At 40.6% G+C, this 17,971-nt stretch overlaps 1 protein-coding gene across 2 annotated transcripts in view; it reads right to left on the bottom strand.

Annotated features, from left to right (window-relative positions):
* plekhh1 (pleckstrin homology domain containing, family H (with MyTH4 domain) member 1) overlaps positions 1–17,313 on the bottom strand; it is a 36,782-nt gene extending 19,469 nt beyond the window's left edge. Inside the window, exons 1-7 of one of the 2 annotated variants that reach the window (XM_084913953.1) lie at positions 17,039–17,313; positions 12,754–12,925; positions 2,949–3,011; positions 1,855–2,004; positions 1,672–1,755; positions 1,487–1,568; positions 1,193–1,375 (exon numbers count right to left, since the gene is read on the bottom strand). In XM_084913953.1, coding sequence (XP_084770079.1) covers positions 1,193–1,375; positions 1,487–1,568; positions 1,672–1,755; positions 1,855–2,004; positions 2,949–3,011; positions 12,754–12,897 — 706 coding nt within the window. In that variant the 5' untranslated portion in view covers positions 12,898–12,925; positions 17,039–17,313. The remainder of the gene's footprint in view (positions 1–1,192; positions 1,376–1,486; positions 1,569–1,671; positions 1,756–1,854; positions 2,005–2,948; positions 3,012–12,753; positions 12,926–17,038) is intronic. The other variant, XM_084913954.1, reaches the window with a different exon arrangement.
* Between the last annotated feature and the right edge of the window lie 658 nt (positions 17,314–17,971).

The following is a 17,971-nucleotide window of genomic DNA, read 5'->3' as shown; positions in this document are numbered from 1 at the left end:
CTAGCAATTATTAACTCTAAATTATTTGTAAAGATGTTATCAATAAGGGTAGCACTATGAGATGTTATACGACTTGGTCTTAAAATTGTGGGATATAAACTCATACCAATCATCCTATTAATATAATCCTCGGTGGTCTTGTGATTGTTTGGGTTTATCAAATCGATATTGAAATCTCCACAGATGAATAATATTTTATTACTTACAACTGAAAATATTTTTTCTATCCAATCAGTGAATACTTCTAGACTCGAACCAGGTGATCTATAAAGACAACTAACAATAATGTTTTTCTCTTTTTCATTGATAATTTCTATGGTTAAGCATTCAAGTAAGTCATTTATTGTCAATGTCATACTTTCCAATATTCGAAATTTAAATTTCCTATGGACATATATAGCAACACCTCCTCCTGCTTTGTTTGTTCTATTAACATAATTAAGATTATAATCCTTTAATTCAAAATCAACACCTTTTTCCTCTTTAATCCATGTTTCTGATACTGCTATAATACATCGAGTGCAGTGTGTGATTAAAAGGAATTGCGCAAACAACATGTGGAGAACAAAAGAAGAGGTAGACCTAAACAAATTCTCCAGCAGATGAGCAGTATTTGAAAAGTTATGGATTAGCCTTGTCAGACCATCATCGTGTCAGCAACATCACTGAAGCAGTGTGGGATTCAAACAGAGAGCAAAACAAAAGGCAACAAACATCCAAAGAAGAGCTTTGGATGTCCTTCATGAAACCCGGAGAACTATTCCTGAAGACTATTTAGCACATTAGAAGAAAGCTTGCCTAAGAGAGTTCAGCCTGTGTTGCAGAATAAAGGTGGTCATACCAAATACAGACTTTCAAGCTTGTTAGAATTGTAAACACTGTAGTTCCATTTGTGTTTCCATGTATTAATAAATCACTGGACCCATTTCCCTAGCATAATATAAAGAAATGAGGAATGTCTCAAGACTTTTTCACAATATTTTAGGAATATTATTTAAAAATTACTCTTTGATTTTTTTTTATATTGCATTAATAAGCAGCAATAAACATTTTGGATACCCATTAGAATTTGTAATGGTTTAAAATCAGCCTCAAGTTTCCCCCCATTGTTACTGGTTCTACCTGGTCATGCGATGAGCCCAGCTTGCATTCCTTCCCCATCCCAGCATAATACAAATTAAGGACAGCACACCTGCTGGTGGGGTCTTGATGTTTGAGCTGGCCCTGCAGGAACCTGTCTGTCTCCAGCTGTCATCTTGGGCAGGTGGTGTGCCAGGGCAGCTGGGAGGAAACAGGGGGCTGTTGGGCACCAGGTGTGTATCCATTACCGGGGAAGTGTCCGGGGATGCAGAGGATGTAGGTTTCTCTAAGAGGGCTAGAAAAGAAAGACAACGCCACTATATTTTGAACTCTGAGATCTCAAGTGTTTCTCTACTTTGACTTTTATAGTTTACCTCTGGTCTCTAAACACCTGCACGGTACTCACATTGCAGTTTGTCTTGCAGCAACATTATCTGTTCTGTCTGCTTCAGGTTCGCCATTTTCAGCTGCTGGTTTTCTTGCTCCATCTGTAACTCAGCATATATGCGACATTAACCACAAGTCAATGTACTACTACTAATAATAAACTATATAAACTAGTTATTAGGGATGCATCCATACATATGTTACCTCTCTTAGCTTAAAGGTGACCCAGTCTTTAATCTTGGCAGCCTTCTCCTCAATGACTTTTGCCTCCTGGGCTCTGACTAAGATCTATAAGCCAGAGAAAACAGGTTTTGTGGAATTTTTCAACATACACTTCATGAACATAAATGGACATTTCTGTTCTTTATCTGATGGCTCCAGACATACCTGTTTTTCCAGCTGCATCTCTAATCTCTTTATTACAGCATCTTTCTCTTGAACCTGATTGGTCAGCTCTTGATACTTTCTGTACAGCGAGCTCTCGGATTCATTGGTTTGTACGTTTGCAGACTTCAGCTTCTCTTCCATGACATGGATCTGAAATACATAATTAGAGGAGTGAATGCACACGCAGGGCCAAAAGACAGCTCAAATTTACGTGGTTGTTTAATTTTGATGGGCACTACACAAAGCCAAAAGAACAGTTTTCTAAGCTCTTAGGTATTTATCATTTTTTTAAAAACAAGAAAAAAGAAAAAGAAAAAAAGAGAAGAAATGGTACCATTAAATTACCACTTGGGGAAAACACCTGGAGCAGACAGTAATGACAGCAAATTAGAGATTAAACCTGACACCAAAAGTGGCTGAGTATGTGTGATATCTATGAGGATTGTAATCCTAAAACCACACAATCCTTTTATTAAGTCCCATTAAAGGCTTACAAAAAACTCTGTCAGGTCAGGCTGGACTTTCTTTTTCTTTTGCTGTAATAATAAACAGACACCGTTCATCTGCTGTAATAGTTTTTTTTTATGCCTACTACTTTCTTTTGTCCTCCAGTTGTTTAGTTTCCTCAAATATTTAAGGAAATTGAATGCCAATGCTGAGATATGTCAAGTTTTCAGATTATAGCTCTTTGGTAATCACCTTGTTGGTGATGTGGCTTGTCCCATATGGAAAAGATATATATAAATCTTATAAAGTTTGTATCTGTCTTGCGTGAAACTTGTATGAAAAGCATACAAGAGTGAAAACAGATATAAGATCCCTTGAAAAATTATATAATGAAACTTGTATGTTTTGGATACTTACTAAAACAATATATGAAAGTAATGAGAAAGTGGCCACTTTCATGAGTAAATCATATAAGTTTTTACTATTTCTTTTCCATATGGGGTGGCTCAAGACTTTTGCAGAGTACATCATTTCCATTTATAATATGAAAAACATTTGATGTAAATACTGCTTTAAAATCCATCGGTTTATCCAGACTAAAGATGAGTACAGTGAGTCAAGTATAAGCTGAAATGGTGCCCGTCTACCTGTTTTTCAGCATGCTCAGCCCGCTGGTCAGCCTCGGTCACTCTCTGCTCCAGCTCCTGCATCTGAAGCACGGACAAAAGATGAGGTTAAAATGGTTTCTGACTTGGGTCAGCTGTCTCTGTTTGCCAAGGAAGTGGGTTGAAGGCTTGGGTGGTCAAGGGAAAATCCCAGGCTCTCACTAAGTTAAAGGTTGACTTCTTGCCCTCTGTGAAAAGTTATGTTTAATTTAAAGATTAAAAACCATCTACAGGTGCTATTAACACAGATCATACAGGCCTTGTTATACGGATGTAACTCCAAGCAAGAAGTTTGCCTGGTATACAAGCAAACACCTGCAAGAGTGTGCAAAAGTAACACACTTAGTCCTTAATAATCACTACTACTACTGAAAAGACATTTAAAAGATGAATGCAGTGAGACATTTTTAACAGAGCAGCTATAATAGGAAAGCATTTTAATAGATGGGACATTTAACAGGATAGTGAAAGTGGCAGAGAAAGTAAAATAAAGGGTAATGAGGATTCAACAAAGTCTGAGGACACCTAACATCAATTACACCTTGAGCAAAAGGACATAGGCATACTGCAGTCATAGCTGAGAGGCCCTCAGATGAGGCTGAACATCTTTCACTCTACTACTTCTGGTCAAACACAAGTGTGATGGAATAATGCTAGGGTGTGTGCACAAGCTTGCGTCACCTTTTGTGCAAGCATGCATACTCATGCTTTCAAAGGCAAACACTGTCCATCCTGCAAGTATGCACATATCTGCAAGGACTGTCTCTCTCAAACACACACACATACAGAGAAGTGTTTGCACAGAATACACAGGACACCTTTTCTTATGAGGTCAGTGACCCTGCTGAAAGGAGAACAAACATACTAATGGATTCACTCTGCTTGAGAGATGCATTTGAATTCCTCTCGAAATTTTTGTTCCCCTTTTCTTTGTCTCTCTCAATCTTCCTTTATGCCTTCTCATCACCTCGACAAAGGCCCCCTGATTCCCAGAATCCAACATTCACAACATTTGAACACTTCCCCGCAGCCGGCTTAACACTCACTAAAGCCAGAGCACATCTGCAATGGGAGATGTGGGTGGAGACTGATGGTTAGTGGTTGGATGACTGCTCACCTCAAGTTCTACAGCCTTCATCATGAGTCAAGCTCAACCCGTACTTGTCTTTATTTAACAAAACGGAATCGGAAGAGGCTAAAAAGGACTTTAGGTAATGGCAAAGTACTGCAGAGGTCACAGTCTGGACTTCTCTGCCACACAGTTTTCACAGGTACAAAGAACCTTCGAAGGAACTCTACCTTGGGAAGTTCTGGGAAAATAGCACTTTTCTAAAAGGATAAGAACTCTGGGAGTGCTTAACTTTTTTAACTGATTGAGTATTTGCAACATTTGATTTAGTTTTTGAAACATTGTTGTGGTTTATGCAGTTTGTCGATACTTCAACACAAGTTTCAGCAGAAAGCATGCAACACACGGACCAATGAAAAGGTTCAGATTGTATTATTTACGCTTCTTCTTCCGGCTGGTTAGTTAAGGGGTTACTACAGTAGATCACCTGTCATCCCCCTTCTGTCATACTAACCATCTAAATGCCCATAAATTCATGGATCCTTCTTTCCATTTTTATTGTTTCCTCCAAATGTGTCTTCTCTCTCTTCATTGTCTTCAGCCAACAGTAGGACGGTTTCCACCAAGCCCAAGCCGGCCAACAACACAAGAGGCGGTCATTATTAACCTAACTCATATGAAATTCTTATTGATCATCTGCATGTTTGATTTGCCAAAGATTTTATGCCAGATGCCCTTCCTCGAGCAACCCTCCCTATTTATCCAGGCTTAGGACCAGCATTAGGAGCACACTGGCTTGTGCCTGAAGAAATGCCTCATCGTGTTTAGTGGACAGAAGGAGTTGGTTGTTTGATTGTGGGTCATGGGATTAAGGTAAAATCTAGCAAACACTCTTAATGTAAACCCTCCTGTGTGGTCTTTACAGAAAGTCAAATTGTACACATAAGGCGCTAGAAATACAGTCATAAATTAGTTTGATCAAAGTAATATTGAGTGACAATGATAAATGAACAGGAATGCTTTTGAATACAGTTTTTAAACAGTCTGTGCTGTTGCAGCGATAAAAATAAACCGAGTGCTTGGATTGATTTGATTGGTCAGTCTATATAATCAAATGGCTAAGCTGATGGCAACAAACTGACCTTAAGCCTTGAGATATGGATACAGACAGTGTAATCTGGAACTGTTATTTAAGCTCTGGTTGTTTAGTTATGGAACAGTCCAACTGAGGTCCGAGTTGCTTAACAGGAGTGACACAATTATATTAGCTATTCTGAATCGGTCAGCCCACAGTGCAACACATCACCTTGTGCTGCTGAGAATTCTTAAAATGGATAAGCTGGAAATTAAATTTTGCAGTTGTTTCTCTAAAGTTATTCTTTAGAGAAAGAACTAGTAAGCAGTTGATAAACTACACTGTTCCCAATCCTTCAAATCCACACTAATTTGACTAGCAATTACTGCCTTAGTGGCCAAAGATATGACCCCAGAAAAACACATCAGTGAGCCACACTTTTGCACTGGGTAGTTTATTTGGAGTCAGACCCACATACATGTCTTACTGCCATAAATACTCAATAGGGTAGCCAATCCATGACTGAAAATAGTCTCCAACAAATGCACCTCCCATTTGTGTAATGTAAAACTTGAGAACCCAGCTGTTTAACTCTTTTTAAAGGATATGCTGATAATAATGTTACCAGATTCATCCTTCAGTGTGTGTCTCTCACACGCTCGCAGGCAAAACCTTGTAGGTAATTTTGTTTTAGGTTTATATTGACTGTCTGTCTTTCCCTCATGGGAATTCATGCGGGACTGATAACAGAGTGGTGGAGATAAAATGAAAGCAGGCAAGAGACAGCAGATCATCCATTTCCCCGGCAGCTAACAGATATGTCACAACTAAAGATCTGTTTGCTTTTGCTGCCAAAACCAAGTGACAGAAATCTGAGCCCACAGATTGTATTTCAAGCCAGCTGGCTTGATTATCTAAATCAGAGTTTCTCCTCCATTCCCAACCCAGACTCGCCTCTACCAAAATCATTTTCATTCTGTTGCTTTAAAACATTTGCACTCATGTCAGTAAGATAGATCTATTGGGCTCAATAACTGCAAGAGGCTCTGGTTCTGTGGTGGCAAAACAAACCCAAAACATCACCCCTCCACCACCGTGCTTGACAGTTAGTATGAGATGTCTGTGCTGATATGCTGTGTTTATGGTGCTGCACATTATGACCAAAGATCTCCGCGGTCTTGGAGATGTACGGAATAAGGATGCATTTCATTTTTCACAGGACTGGATAACTGTGAAAATGTTTTTTACATGACTGTATTCTTTCAGGATCCCAAAATCTCATAGTTACAATTAATTTTCTTTTCTTTTATAATACGCATGGTTAACACTGATCACAAGGGCCACTACATTACATTACAGAGAAAACTGTAAAAGATAAACCGTCTAAAAACGGGTTTCACAGTAAAAGATTTGCCTACTGAGGCGTTCCACCTGCCTCCCAATGTTAAACATCAACTTTGCACAGTTGAGAGCTAAACTCTCTCACTCAGTTATTAAATATTAAAACCGCTTAAAGAAATAAAATACTGAGAAATGACAATAATACATGCATACATACGTGAGGTGAGCATTAGGCACCGGTTGCCATTATGCATTTCCTTATGTTTAAATTAACTTTTTACAATGAAACATGCATGGACATGGGGAAAAGAGGTAATTTTATCAGCAAGACAGACAATAAAATGTCAGAAGGTTTCATAGGCTACAAAGAAGTTAAACAGCCTTTATATCAAGTCCAGACTTTTACAGTTAAACTATTAAAAAGGCGGCTGATCCAAACAAGTCTCCTCATGAAAATAAATGTTTATGCACACCAGTGTGTACTTGGTGACCTCTCTGCAGCCCTCCTTGCTGACTGAGAACACTTGTCTAAGTCAGATAACAGCATTTTACTCCTGGGGCCATGTAAGGCTTATGGGAGAGATTAATTCAATTTGTCCAGCATCCAATTAGCCAAGTAATGAAAGGAAACCTAGAAGTGGGAAGGCCACCCAATTTAAAAATTCCTCTGAATGAGGTATAGCCAGGACTGCCTAATTAGATGTGAAACTCTAAACTTTCTGGATTTACCTCCTCAAAGCTCCAAATCCACCAACTCCCATTAAGGTTTCTGATTGAACTTTTCATCTAAAGGTCACCTCTTGTGAAGGGTCCCTCTGACGTCTAAAGTTTTCTTTTCTGTACCGAGTTAAAAAGATATATTTGTTAAAAATGCTGTGAATGGCAGGTCAGTTGTAACTAAATGTATTATTTTAGTCATTTCTGGGGAGGGTTTTATTGCTTTGATCACTTCAGTCAGTGTGTTTAAATGAAGTTTGCTAGTTTTGTTTCCTTTAGATTACCGTTCATTTGTTAAACACATGTATGCCCTCTCTTCAAATTATTAACTTTGGTGGCTCCAAAAGCTGCATTTGCTATTTTAGAAACTCTTCAATTCTTATGGAGAAGTTTCTTTTTTTTAGGCTAACTGCCAACCACCATAGGTTACACTTTCCCAGTCTACAGTTAAAACTCAAACAAATTCCTGAATGCAGTAATCTTCCTGTTACACTCCTCGCATGGCAAATGGGGCATCTCCTTCCCTCTTTCTTTTCTCCTTCACTCTCCGTCAGCCTCTCGAGATAAATGCCATGTCACAGGCAACCGCGTCAATTTTTTTTTTCATGTTTTTCCATACCAAAGTGGGTCAATGTGTAAAACACTCCTAACTTGGCAAGAGAGGAGATGAAGAGCGTGAAGCAGTCTTTCCAAACAGCAATAACATGACGGAATGGTAGTCACTCAGCACCCTCCCCCCTCAAGAAAGCTCAGAAAAAACACACTCAGCAGCACGGGACTCCACTTAAACCCAGCTCCGCACTGTGTGTTTGTCAGAGTTTACAGTGTGTGTATATGTTTATAACAGAGCGAGCGAAGGAGTAAGTGAGAGATTGATTAACCTTTTCACAGAAAAACGAATGTTTTAGCAGCATTGCCAAAAAGAACATTTAACAATGAATGTGTGGTTTTTATTGGACAGAAAATGAGAAAGAGAGTAATTAGTCACTTTTCAAAAAAAAAAAAAAAAAAAAAGTTTGAACTCTCCTGTTTTAGAAATGAGAAACAAACAGTGAGAATATACAGTATAGCTCCCTCACACATGCACTCCAGGCCTGAGCTTTTCTAGTCATTACATGGCGCAGCTGCATGCATCTGACATTGAACTGATTTCACCCTTCCAGGCTCCAAGCACAAATTATGTCTGACCTTAAAGGTACAGTGTGTAATATCTCTGCTAGATGTCGGAGATTGGAGGTTACAGTCAACTTAATTCTGTTTTCTTACCCCTCCTAACTCAAGTGCATAATCCTAACAGTAGGACAGAAAACTCTGGCTGCTGTTTATCTGTGACAAGTGGACGCTGTCAGTCTGCAGTTTACCTCAGCTGGTGTCCACTGTTATTTACTCTGGAGTAGATTGTAAACTTTATGAAAGGAGACGGTATACGAGTCGATGAGGCAACTTCTGTCGATGACAGTGAAACTCATGCGAGTTCTTGAGGATATCCTGAACTTTTCTATTGGTAATCTCTGCTATTTTTGGTACAACACCTTCTTTTGTCTGATTTCACCCAGCAAGAGCCAGTAACCACCTGAACTAGTGGTGGGTGGATCGATCCAAATATTGATTATATCAATACCAAGTCAGCATCGGTATTGGATCGATACTAGCCTGTTGAGATTGATTCTTTACTTTAAGTTCCGCTCTTGTTTGCAATGCTGTGGTTTCAGGAAAGACAAAGAAGCCTGGTCGCCGGACTCGCTGCCGCTATGTCAGCACAGAGCAGGCACACTTTGCTCCCCCTACCCCCTCTTGTGTTTAGCTGTTGCGCTGTCACGTGACGTTACTAAGGCTACGTCTCTGTTTTGGCCTCCCGTCCACACTGAGACGGCGTTTTCCCCAAGTAAAAACGCGCTCTTGAAAAAGCATACAGTTCAAAACTGAGCTGTCCCGTCGCAGTGTGGACACTCGAAAACGCAGACTTTCAAAAACGATGACGCATTTTAGTCATGTGATGCAGTCATGTGACCAATTACACAAAGATAGCGGAGGGCATTATACAGCAGTTGTTTTGTTTGCTCTCTATTTTGACAGCCCTATTAAAGATTAATATCAGTCTGTACATGCTCCAGATAGCTTTTCTTCAAATTATTTAATTCTCACTCGCTTTGGTAACTTTGTACTTTTTGTGTTACTTGCAGCAACAACTCCACCTCATTGTTAGTCCATTTAAAAACTCGGTGCTTTTCCTCGACCTTTTGCCGCGACGTTTCAAAGAGCCGGAAAGTAAATAAACGGCAGACAGAAATGAGGCAGGTAGAATCTTCTTGCACTTCACGCATGCGCAGTACTGGAATGTAAGCATTTTTGTCCGTTTCAGTGTGGACGCACAACTGTGAAAACGACTGAAAACGCTAGTGTGGATGCGGAGCGTTTTCAGACGGAAACGCCGTTTTCAAATCTATTCGGGCTAGTGTGGACATAGTCTTAGACGCTTGGGGGAGGGGTTAAGTTGTTTACATAATATTTATATTTTCACCAGTTGTTGTTTGTTGTTGTTGAGAATTTTAATTGTAATTTTTGTATTATAGTTTCTGAACTTAGGCTGCTGCCCCCGCGACCCGGCCTCGGATAAAGCGGATGAAGATGGATGGATGGATGGATGGATGTATTATAGTTTCTCAACAGTACTTGTTTGTTTTCATTTGTTTACTGGTTTGCATGCACTTTTTATTTAAGATTTTTCTAAAACATCACAAAAAATACTTAAGGTCATGAAAATTAATTGAGATTTAGCAATTCAATGACGCATCCACCTTATTTATTGAAAAGTATCGGTATCGGCGATACTGGCCTGTATTTACTTGGTATCGGATCGATACCAAAATATGCAGTATCGCACACCACTACTGTGAACCGTTGCCAACCAATCAAGGAATACAGATTTTTCCCTAGCATGTCCAGTATTGAGGTTTTGCAGACATGTGACCACTAAGCATGTGACATTAACTTGTGGGCAATCATACTGACAATGTAGGGTCAAGTAAATAAAATCACAGACACCCAGGCTTAGAGTCTAATCTGCTAACCATGTGGCAACCACTAGTCGTGAGGGAAAAATTAATATTCTGACTGATTTTGAGTAGCTACAGTAACTGTCTCTTCAGAAACTTTTTCACACTTTTTCATGTTTTAATATCACTGAGTTACTAGGTAGTGAGTATTTGCAATGCGGTGAATAAGATGTGAAATTAAACCATGGTAGTCTGTATCAACCAAAGCAATCACTCAGAGGTTTTTGGTTCAGCGTCTTCTTTATGGTTTCATCCGACAAGAGCCGGCAACATCCAGGAAGTAGTGTCAATAGGTCGGGAAACACAAATCTTTCCGTAGCAGCCTGTGGTTGTATTACATCCGATATGATGGACAACTTTCAAATAACGTGCACAGTACTTGATACCATGGGGAAAGATACTGAGGTAGCTTTATAAAGAGCAAAACAATATAAACAATAACATCAGTAACAATATTGTTTTTAAGTTAGATTACTGTAGTTCATTTGCAATCTAACAGTAACATACAAGATGAACTCGGTTGCGCTCAATATTAATTTTATCTCTTTATAAGCTTATTGGTGCAGCCATCCACAACAATTACAGGGTTATGTCTGGACTGTAAACGTACTGCTGACTGACTGACCGAACCACTCCACAAATCTGGAAGTGCAAATGATAAAGCAAGTAAACACTGTGGCAAATAAAAGTACCCGAGAGCTATTCCGAACTCAAAACCCGTCCATATGTAAATCAGCTTAAAATGGTAGAAAGGTCAAAACACAAAAATTTATTTCTGCTGCTAAACTCATGCCTTCCTCTAATCCAAACATTTCCAGTTTTACCAACAAATCTTAAGCAGAAAGCTGAATCTCCTGATGACAGCTGATTACTTTCCAAAGTGTCTGGTAGACAGGCTTTACAACAGCCACAGTTTTACAAGCATTTGGCCAGCGATTGGCGGTTATTTCCCCAGCTTGAGGGTAAGCACCAGAAGTGAGTTAAACGGTAAATATTCCTTTTGGCTTAAACTGCAGCCAACCTCTGATGACACACAATGAGTGGACCGAGTGTTTACCAAATAACCTGGGTAAGCTCATCTGTCTTCCCTCGCACTCATAAACATACAGTCATCCAAACCTGTATTTCTAACTGAGTCACGTGCTTTAATAGTTTCCTCATGCACAAAACGCTTTAAACACACTGCCAGATCATAAGAAGAAGAAGGTGATGAAGCAATGTGATCTGAACAGTGTTTGTTCAGAACATCTAGCGGCATGTCTAATTTTGCAGATCAAAGTAGCATGATAAGTTTAAATCAAATTTCCATAATATTATGGTTCAAAAAGCCAAAAGTAGTTCATACTAAACTATTCGTGCCACATCACTGTTATATTAGGCTCAAACTTTAAAACTCAAGCTTTAAAACTCAGTCCTTACTGAAAAAAAAATGGTTCTGAGGCTTGTAAACCAATATTTTATGATAAATTTACCACGTTTTTGTTTGACAGATTTCTTGGTAGCACAGTCAGGCATCTATCTACCAACCTCCCACTCTACCACCTGAGCCACAGCCGCACACATGTTTAACCTTGTACAAAAATTAATAAGACAGGATTTGAGCTCCACTACATGACAGCTATAACTGTGCCACTTTGACTGAATAAGGATCAGATTATAAAGGCCCCATAAGAGCTTGACTGGTGTTGAAATGGGAATCATTCTTGTGTATTAAGGAATTTACACTTGGTGATTAGTAACTGCACACTCCTCTAAAAACTTAGAGTATAATGCTGTCTAGAACTATTGGCCTGTTCAGTACTGTCAACTCCTTGTATGCATTCCTAGCCTACTTGTTTGCCACCATTTTTTAATTTATCAGCAACAGCATAACCACCCCAATGGAAGGACTCATAGATGTGATCAAAATCAAGGAGATTGCAAAAAACTTTCAGAATGGATATGAGGGTCAAATATGTTTTGATAATGCTCCATGCACAACCATGAACGCTGGCAACAATGTAGCCATTTATGTAGGTCACATTTTAGACTCTACAGAGAATCACGTCTGAACTCTAAAATCAGTCTCGTGTTAACCGCTACACCATGGAGCCACTTAAACTTCTTTTGGCTGCTCCATTATTTGCATAGTCACCTCATTGTAGACACACTTCCTGATGCCACTCTTCCAGGGGTTTTGCATCTCTTCCCAGTCCCAAAACCATTCACATGCAATCGAAATGTCTTAACCAATACACTATGGAGTACTAATTAAGCTCTCAATTACACTTTTAACAAAATGAAATGAACAAATTAGCATTTGCACTAAGTTCTAAAGCAACATTACCATATTTCTATGTTACTGTAGTATAACTCTGAACCTGTAAGAGTTGGAAAATTGTGCCAATAACTGTTAAACGTCCCAAATGTCAATACAGTTCTAGTGTCTTTTAAAGAGGGAGTAGTAAATGAGTGAATAAGAGAATGATTTGGGGATTTTGGGCAGAGTTTTTATGTGTAACTACTACCCATGATGCTTTTCACTCTCACCTTCTCTGCCAGCAGCTCTCGGATTTTCCCTGCCTGGAGCCGGAACCTCAGCAGCTGCATTTCAAGAGTGATACAGCGTTTCTGCCAATCCACACTGGCCGCTCCAGCGGCTCCTGCCCCGCTGCTGTCCAACACGTCAGCCATGGCGAGAATTCAGGGCTCTTCCTCTGGACTGAAATACAGAAAACACAAATCTGCTTGTAAACTTTGGGCCTGCATGGTTTGACTTTAATAGTTATGAATGGGCTGCACAAACTTGAAAATTTGCAAATTTGATCAAAGACTGAAAATGACATCCCTGAGCAGGAGGTTAAAAAAAAAAAATCATCCTGGAAAGGCATTTCCCTACGAGGCTCAGCTTCTGTTTTCATTTACAGCACAAAACCTTTGCTGACCACACTTCCCATGATTCACTGACGAAACGTGAGTAAGGAAAATACTAACGATGAATCCACAATGACACAAGTTTAATGAAAGCTTCCTCTTACTTTCTGTGTTGCTTTGTGACACATAAAAAGAAACATACATGCAAACACAAGTGTTAGGCACATAAATAAACATTGTAGAGAGATCACCACAGGATTATTTTTTTTGCCTTTCCTATTCTTTCTTAGTCTCTGCATATGCCCACACACACTGAACAAAACCTCAGCAGGGAGACTTTTTGTCAGTGGGGGAGCCGGTTCATGTGTCCTGGCTCTCAGGTCTGCTAGCCACAAAGCAGGTCAGTGCTCTGCTTTTTAGCCAAATTACCTACTAACCCAATCCCCTGCCCTCCCCCCTATGCAATCCCTTCTTAATTACAAGGAAGGAGCAAAACGGGATCCTGTGCAGCACAATAGTGTCTTTCTGCATGACAGTCCCATCACAGCTAAAGAGGAGGGGGCACCAGCTTGCTGCAGCAAAGAAAGGAGGAAAGAATGTGTGACAGTGAATGGACCGAGCTCTGAATGTGGGAAACTGGGGCGCTTAAGTTGTTTTTACCTGAGGACGATTGACTGGTGGCTTTTTTTCCCTCGACAAGATACTCATTTAAAAAGGTTAAAGGCCTGCTGTGTGAACATCCCGGAATAAAAGTAGTTCTAATGATCAGCTTTGAGGTTGTGTGCCTAATGTGCAGGTTTGTGTGAACATTTGCACATCAAAATGAAAACAAATGAAGCTCAAGGAAGTTATAAAAGCTGAGTTTTCAGACAGAAAGACATCCAGTCTCAAAGTGCAGCCAGACACCGTCAGCAAACAGCAGACGTTCAAAGTCCGGCAACTATAACTGCAACATGGCGCTCCCTACAATTAGCATGCTCGTAAATACAGGCCTAGAAAACAAATTACAGAAGTCATGCGAGTGGAGGTTTTACCAGCCAACCGTTGTGCCCAGCCTGGACAGTCAAGGTCCATCTACCAAGAGTTCCCCTGTGTCTCTGTCTCTCTCTGGGGCAAACTGGAGGGTATGAGGGTCATGCAAAGCCAGACGCCATTGTGGGTAAGAGGTTGGATCCCTTGGCTTGAATAAGCCCTTCTGGGTCATACTGTGCAGAACAGGGAAAGGCCAGATGCTCCTCCAGGAGCTAAAACAGCTGGGTGTAAACAAGCCATTTGCTTGTTAAACACTCTCAGCACTGCTATGCTAATTCTCCCTGAACCAATTCCTTTGCTTGTTGGAGACATTAAAGGTTTTTAAAGCTAAGGGCAACCTGTGCCAGGATCCCAGTTGAATAATCAGCAAGTGTAAAGTTAAACTTGCTCAAGGTGAGTAGGGAAGGCAAATAAAGATTACAGAAACGCTTTCTGCTCACTTCCTCAGAGCGCATGCAGATTAAAAAAAAAAAAAAAAAAAAAAATCAACCCCACAACACCAGCTTGTCAAGAATTAGTTTATTCTCAAGGTGTGTGGGAGCAATACAGCCCAACGTGAATTAAACTGGAGTCATTTTATCCTTTTCAAGTATAGCCCTCCATCATGGGATGGTTTACAGAAATGCAGAAGGCAATTTTCCACTGAGTCTAGTGTTAAATATGATCTGATAAATACTATTCTCTACTCAAGTATCGTCTCTTGTGCTGGAAACATTCAGGTGGTAGGGGTAGAAAGAAAGAAAGTCAAGACAACAAAAACAAGCTTTCCAGGATCTGCACGCTAGATCCATGTTTGGTAACACTTGGGCCACCCAAAGCGGACTGTGTGGGGAGATACATGCGAGGGATGTAGCGCAGAACGGCGAGTGCTCTCCTGGCAGCAGATAGATGTGAAGGCCCTGGGAGCTTCTCTACTTCCATCTAGCTGCAAGAACTTGCACACAGCCACAGCCAGAGCAAACACTGGGAAAGACGTCTGGATGGAAACGCCACCGCAACGATCCCAGCAGGATAGTTTCTACGCCTGCCATTGGAGACGACCGCTTCCCACTGACAGTTATACTGCAGTATTCCTCAAACTGAGTGAGATTTGGTATTCAGTAAGGAGAGGTTTTATTCATAATCACAGATTGAAATAAAGGAATTTGTGTGGACAGCGTGTGAATGCACCTTTGCCATTCTGCGCACAAAAAAAGGAGTCTCAAGTCAGTCCTTTCGTTGACATGAACCTCTTTAATCACCACGTATTCAAACACACACTCCGCGGTCAGTCGTAACTCTTCAGCGCTTGCTTACCAGAGCACAGGCAGGCGCAGATGGAGATACACAGAGGACTAGATTGGAAACAGACACATGTGCGTGCACACCACTGACACACTGCTGAGCATGCAGCTGTGGTGATGTAAGTGATTAGGTGGTTCAGTCATATCATCCCCACCAGACATTTCAAATCCCCAATGTTGTTGTCTCCACAGAGGTCCAACTTGGCTTCCCTGCGTTTTGGCATGTCCCCCCACTTTGAAAAAGACTCCCATGAGACAGCACAGCAGCGTGTGCGTAAATCTGGGTCAGTCACAGCAGATTTGTGTCAGCGTGGCAGATCCCTCTGTGCATGAGAGCTGACACAGAAGAACTATCCGAGAGCACGAGGAGTCAAGTGTGGGTGTTTTAAATATTGCCTTATCGTCTCCTCGGTGGCCTCATGTGTTTAACAAAGGGGGACCACTGTTGACTCCCATCTGGTCAGGTAGGCCTCACACTTTATATTTTTTTTAAGAATCAGTGCCTCACTGTTTATTAACCTTTGACCCGATTCATGATAGAAACATAGAAAAACAACATCATTTGCTGTTGTTTTTATGGTTATACTCAAAGGGTAACTTTACAATTCTAAAATTACACATTTAAACCACTGCAGAGCCTTGTGGATGTTTTTAGGCTATTTTTAAAATCTCAACTACACCTCAGCTTTATCCTCCCCAGTTATCTTATCTGTCTTGTCTTACTCACCTCTCCTCCAACACCTCTCACTTTCCACCCTCCTTTCCTCCACATCCTCTCCTCCTCTTCCTAACCTTTGCCAGCAAGCAAACCTGCAGCTCTCTCCCAGCCCAGGTTAATGACAGGCCTCAGCAAACTGACCACACTCATTATCAGTCTCAGGCTTAAATACAGGCCCTGACATTCCTCTGCACTGAGGTGTAAACATCTACCTCTGCAACTCTTCTGTCCTTTGCACACACTTTTAAGTCCTGGCTTCTGCAGTTATCGCTGCAGGGCATAGAAAGCCTTTGCTTTTGACATAAAATCCAAGAGTTATAGCAGGAGACACGCTTAAACACACTGTGTGGAACAGAATATATATACATATATATATCTTGGGTCTATATATCAGCCTGAGAATGTGTTAAATCACAGCAATAGCCCCTGCCGGAGAAGTCAGTTTGATCTGGAGCAGCAATGTGAGCCTTTATGATTTCCCCACATGTTAAAAAAGATGATGGGATTTTTTTAAAAAAAAAGAAAAAGCTGCGCACTTTACTCTAAGGTCATGCAAACCCAATGCAACAGATGTTATTTCCTTCTTACTTCACATGCAGGCATCGCAGTTTTAATATACGTATTTAGAGCTAACCCAAGGGCGAGACTTTATACGAAAAAAGGTCCACAAGGAACAGGTGTGTGCACAGCTCAGCAGCACAGCATCAACCGTAAAGCGTAGGTCTGCAGAAACAAAAAAAAAAAAGTTAACCGAGCCATCAGGCACCTCTCAAAATACACAGGCGTCTTTTGTCCCCAGCAGCCTCCTGCACGCGACTTTATTTAATTTTGCACGATCATAAAATTCCGCGAGTGACTGAAGATATAAATGAAATAGATCACTTAATGGCATTTGCTTTTAAAACGGACCACTTTAAGGCTTCTTTACCTTGTGACTTCGTTGTTTATGCCCACCTCTCAGTCGAGTCTCTCCTCTCACGGACACCTTCCCCGGCAACTCGTCGCAACTCGGCTCATAACGTCTCCGTCACCGCGTCGACTTCCACTCGCTTCTCTCATTCATTTCTTTGCTTTCATGTCTTGTGTCGATCCGTCCCGGTGCCGTCCTTCGTTTTCTTTTGGAGCGCAGCGACTTCAGTGCAACTCACTCACAGCTCCATTCAACAGACTCATCCCATTTTCCTTTAAAGGGCCGAATGCGGGATCAAATTTCTCCAGGAGTCAGGCCCCCCTCTTGTGCGCAGGAGCTGCTCAGGATATAGCATTAAGGCAGACTTGGGTTTTCCCTTTAGGATGTAAACAAAGAGCAGTGAATATTACTTTGCTGAAGAAAAAAAAAAATCCCTATAGTCTATAAACCCGAGTTTATTTTGCAGAGGAGAGATGAAACAGCTTCATGTTTTAAGGCCAAGGATGTTGTAAAAATGGGGCGACAGGAGATGTCAGGTCACCACAATTTTTATTTAGAATACATCATCAAAAAATCTTAAGAAAGTTTTACAGTAGTTCATTATTAGTTCTTTTAGATTTTCAGTCTGAACCATAGTGGTTGGTCTACTGCTGATAAATTTTGAGCATTGGCAAAAAGCATGCCTGCCTTTTCTCCCTCAGTTCAGCCTATCGATTATCAAACATATTTCATGTAAAAATGTTTGAGAATTAATCAGAATTTATCTCTTACTTTAAAGAAAAGTTTGAGAAGTATGAGAAGTATGGCAGCAAATACTACTGTTCAGTTTTGTTGATGTTGGACCTGACCTGCCACAAGGTTCACTTTTGGGGCCTTTACTGTTTTTGTTACATCTGCCCCCTCTTCAGTACATTTTGAACATTTTCAAGGACATTTCTTATCACTGGTATG

Source organism: Perissodus microlepis, chromosome 19 (genome assembly GCF_051167445.1).
Source record: "Perissodus microlepis isolate ML-2025 ecotype Zambia chromosome 19, ASM5116744v1, whole genome shotgun sequence".
Classification (NCBI taxonomy): domain Eukaryota; kingdom Metazoa; phylum Chordata; class Actinopteri; order Cichliformes; family Cichlidae; genus Perissodus; species Perissodus microlepis.
Note: the sequence above shows the minus strand (reverse complement) of the source record. Positions and strands in the feature narration are given on the sequence as shown.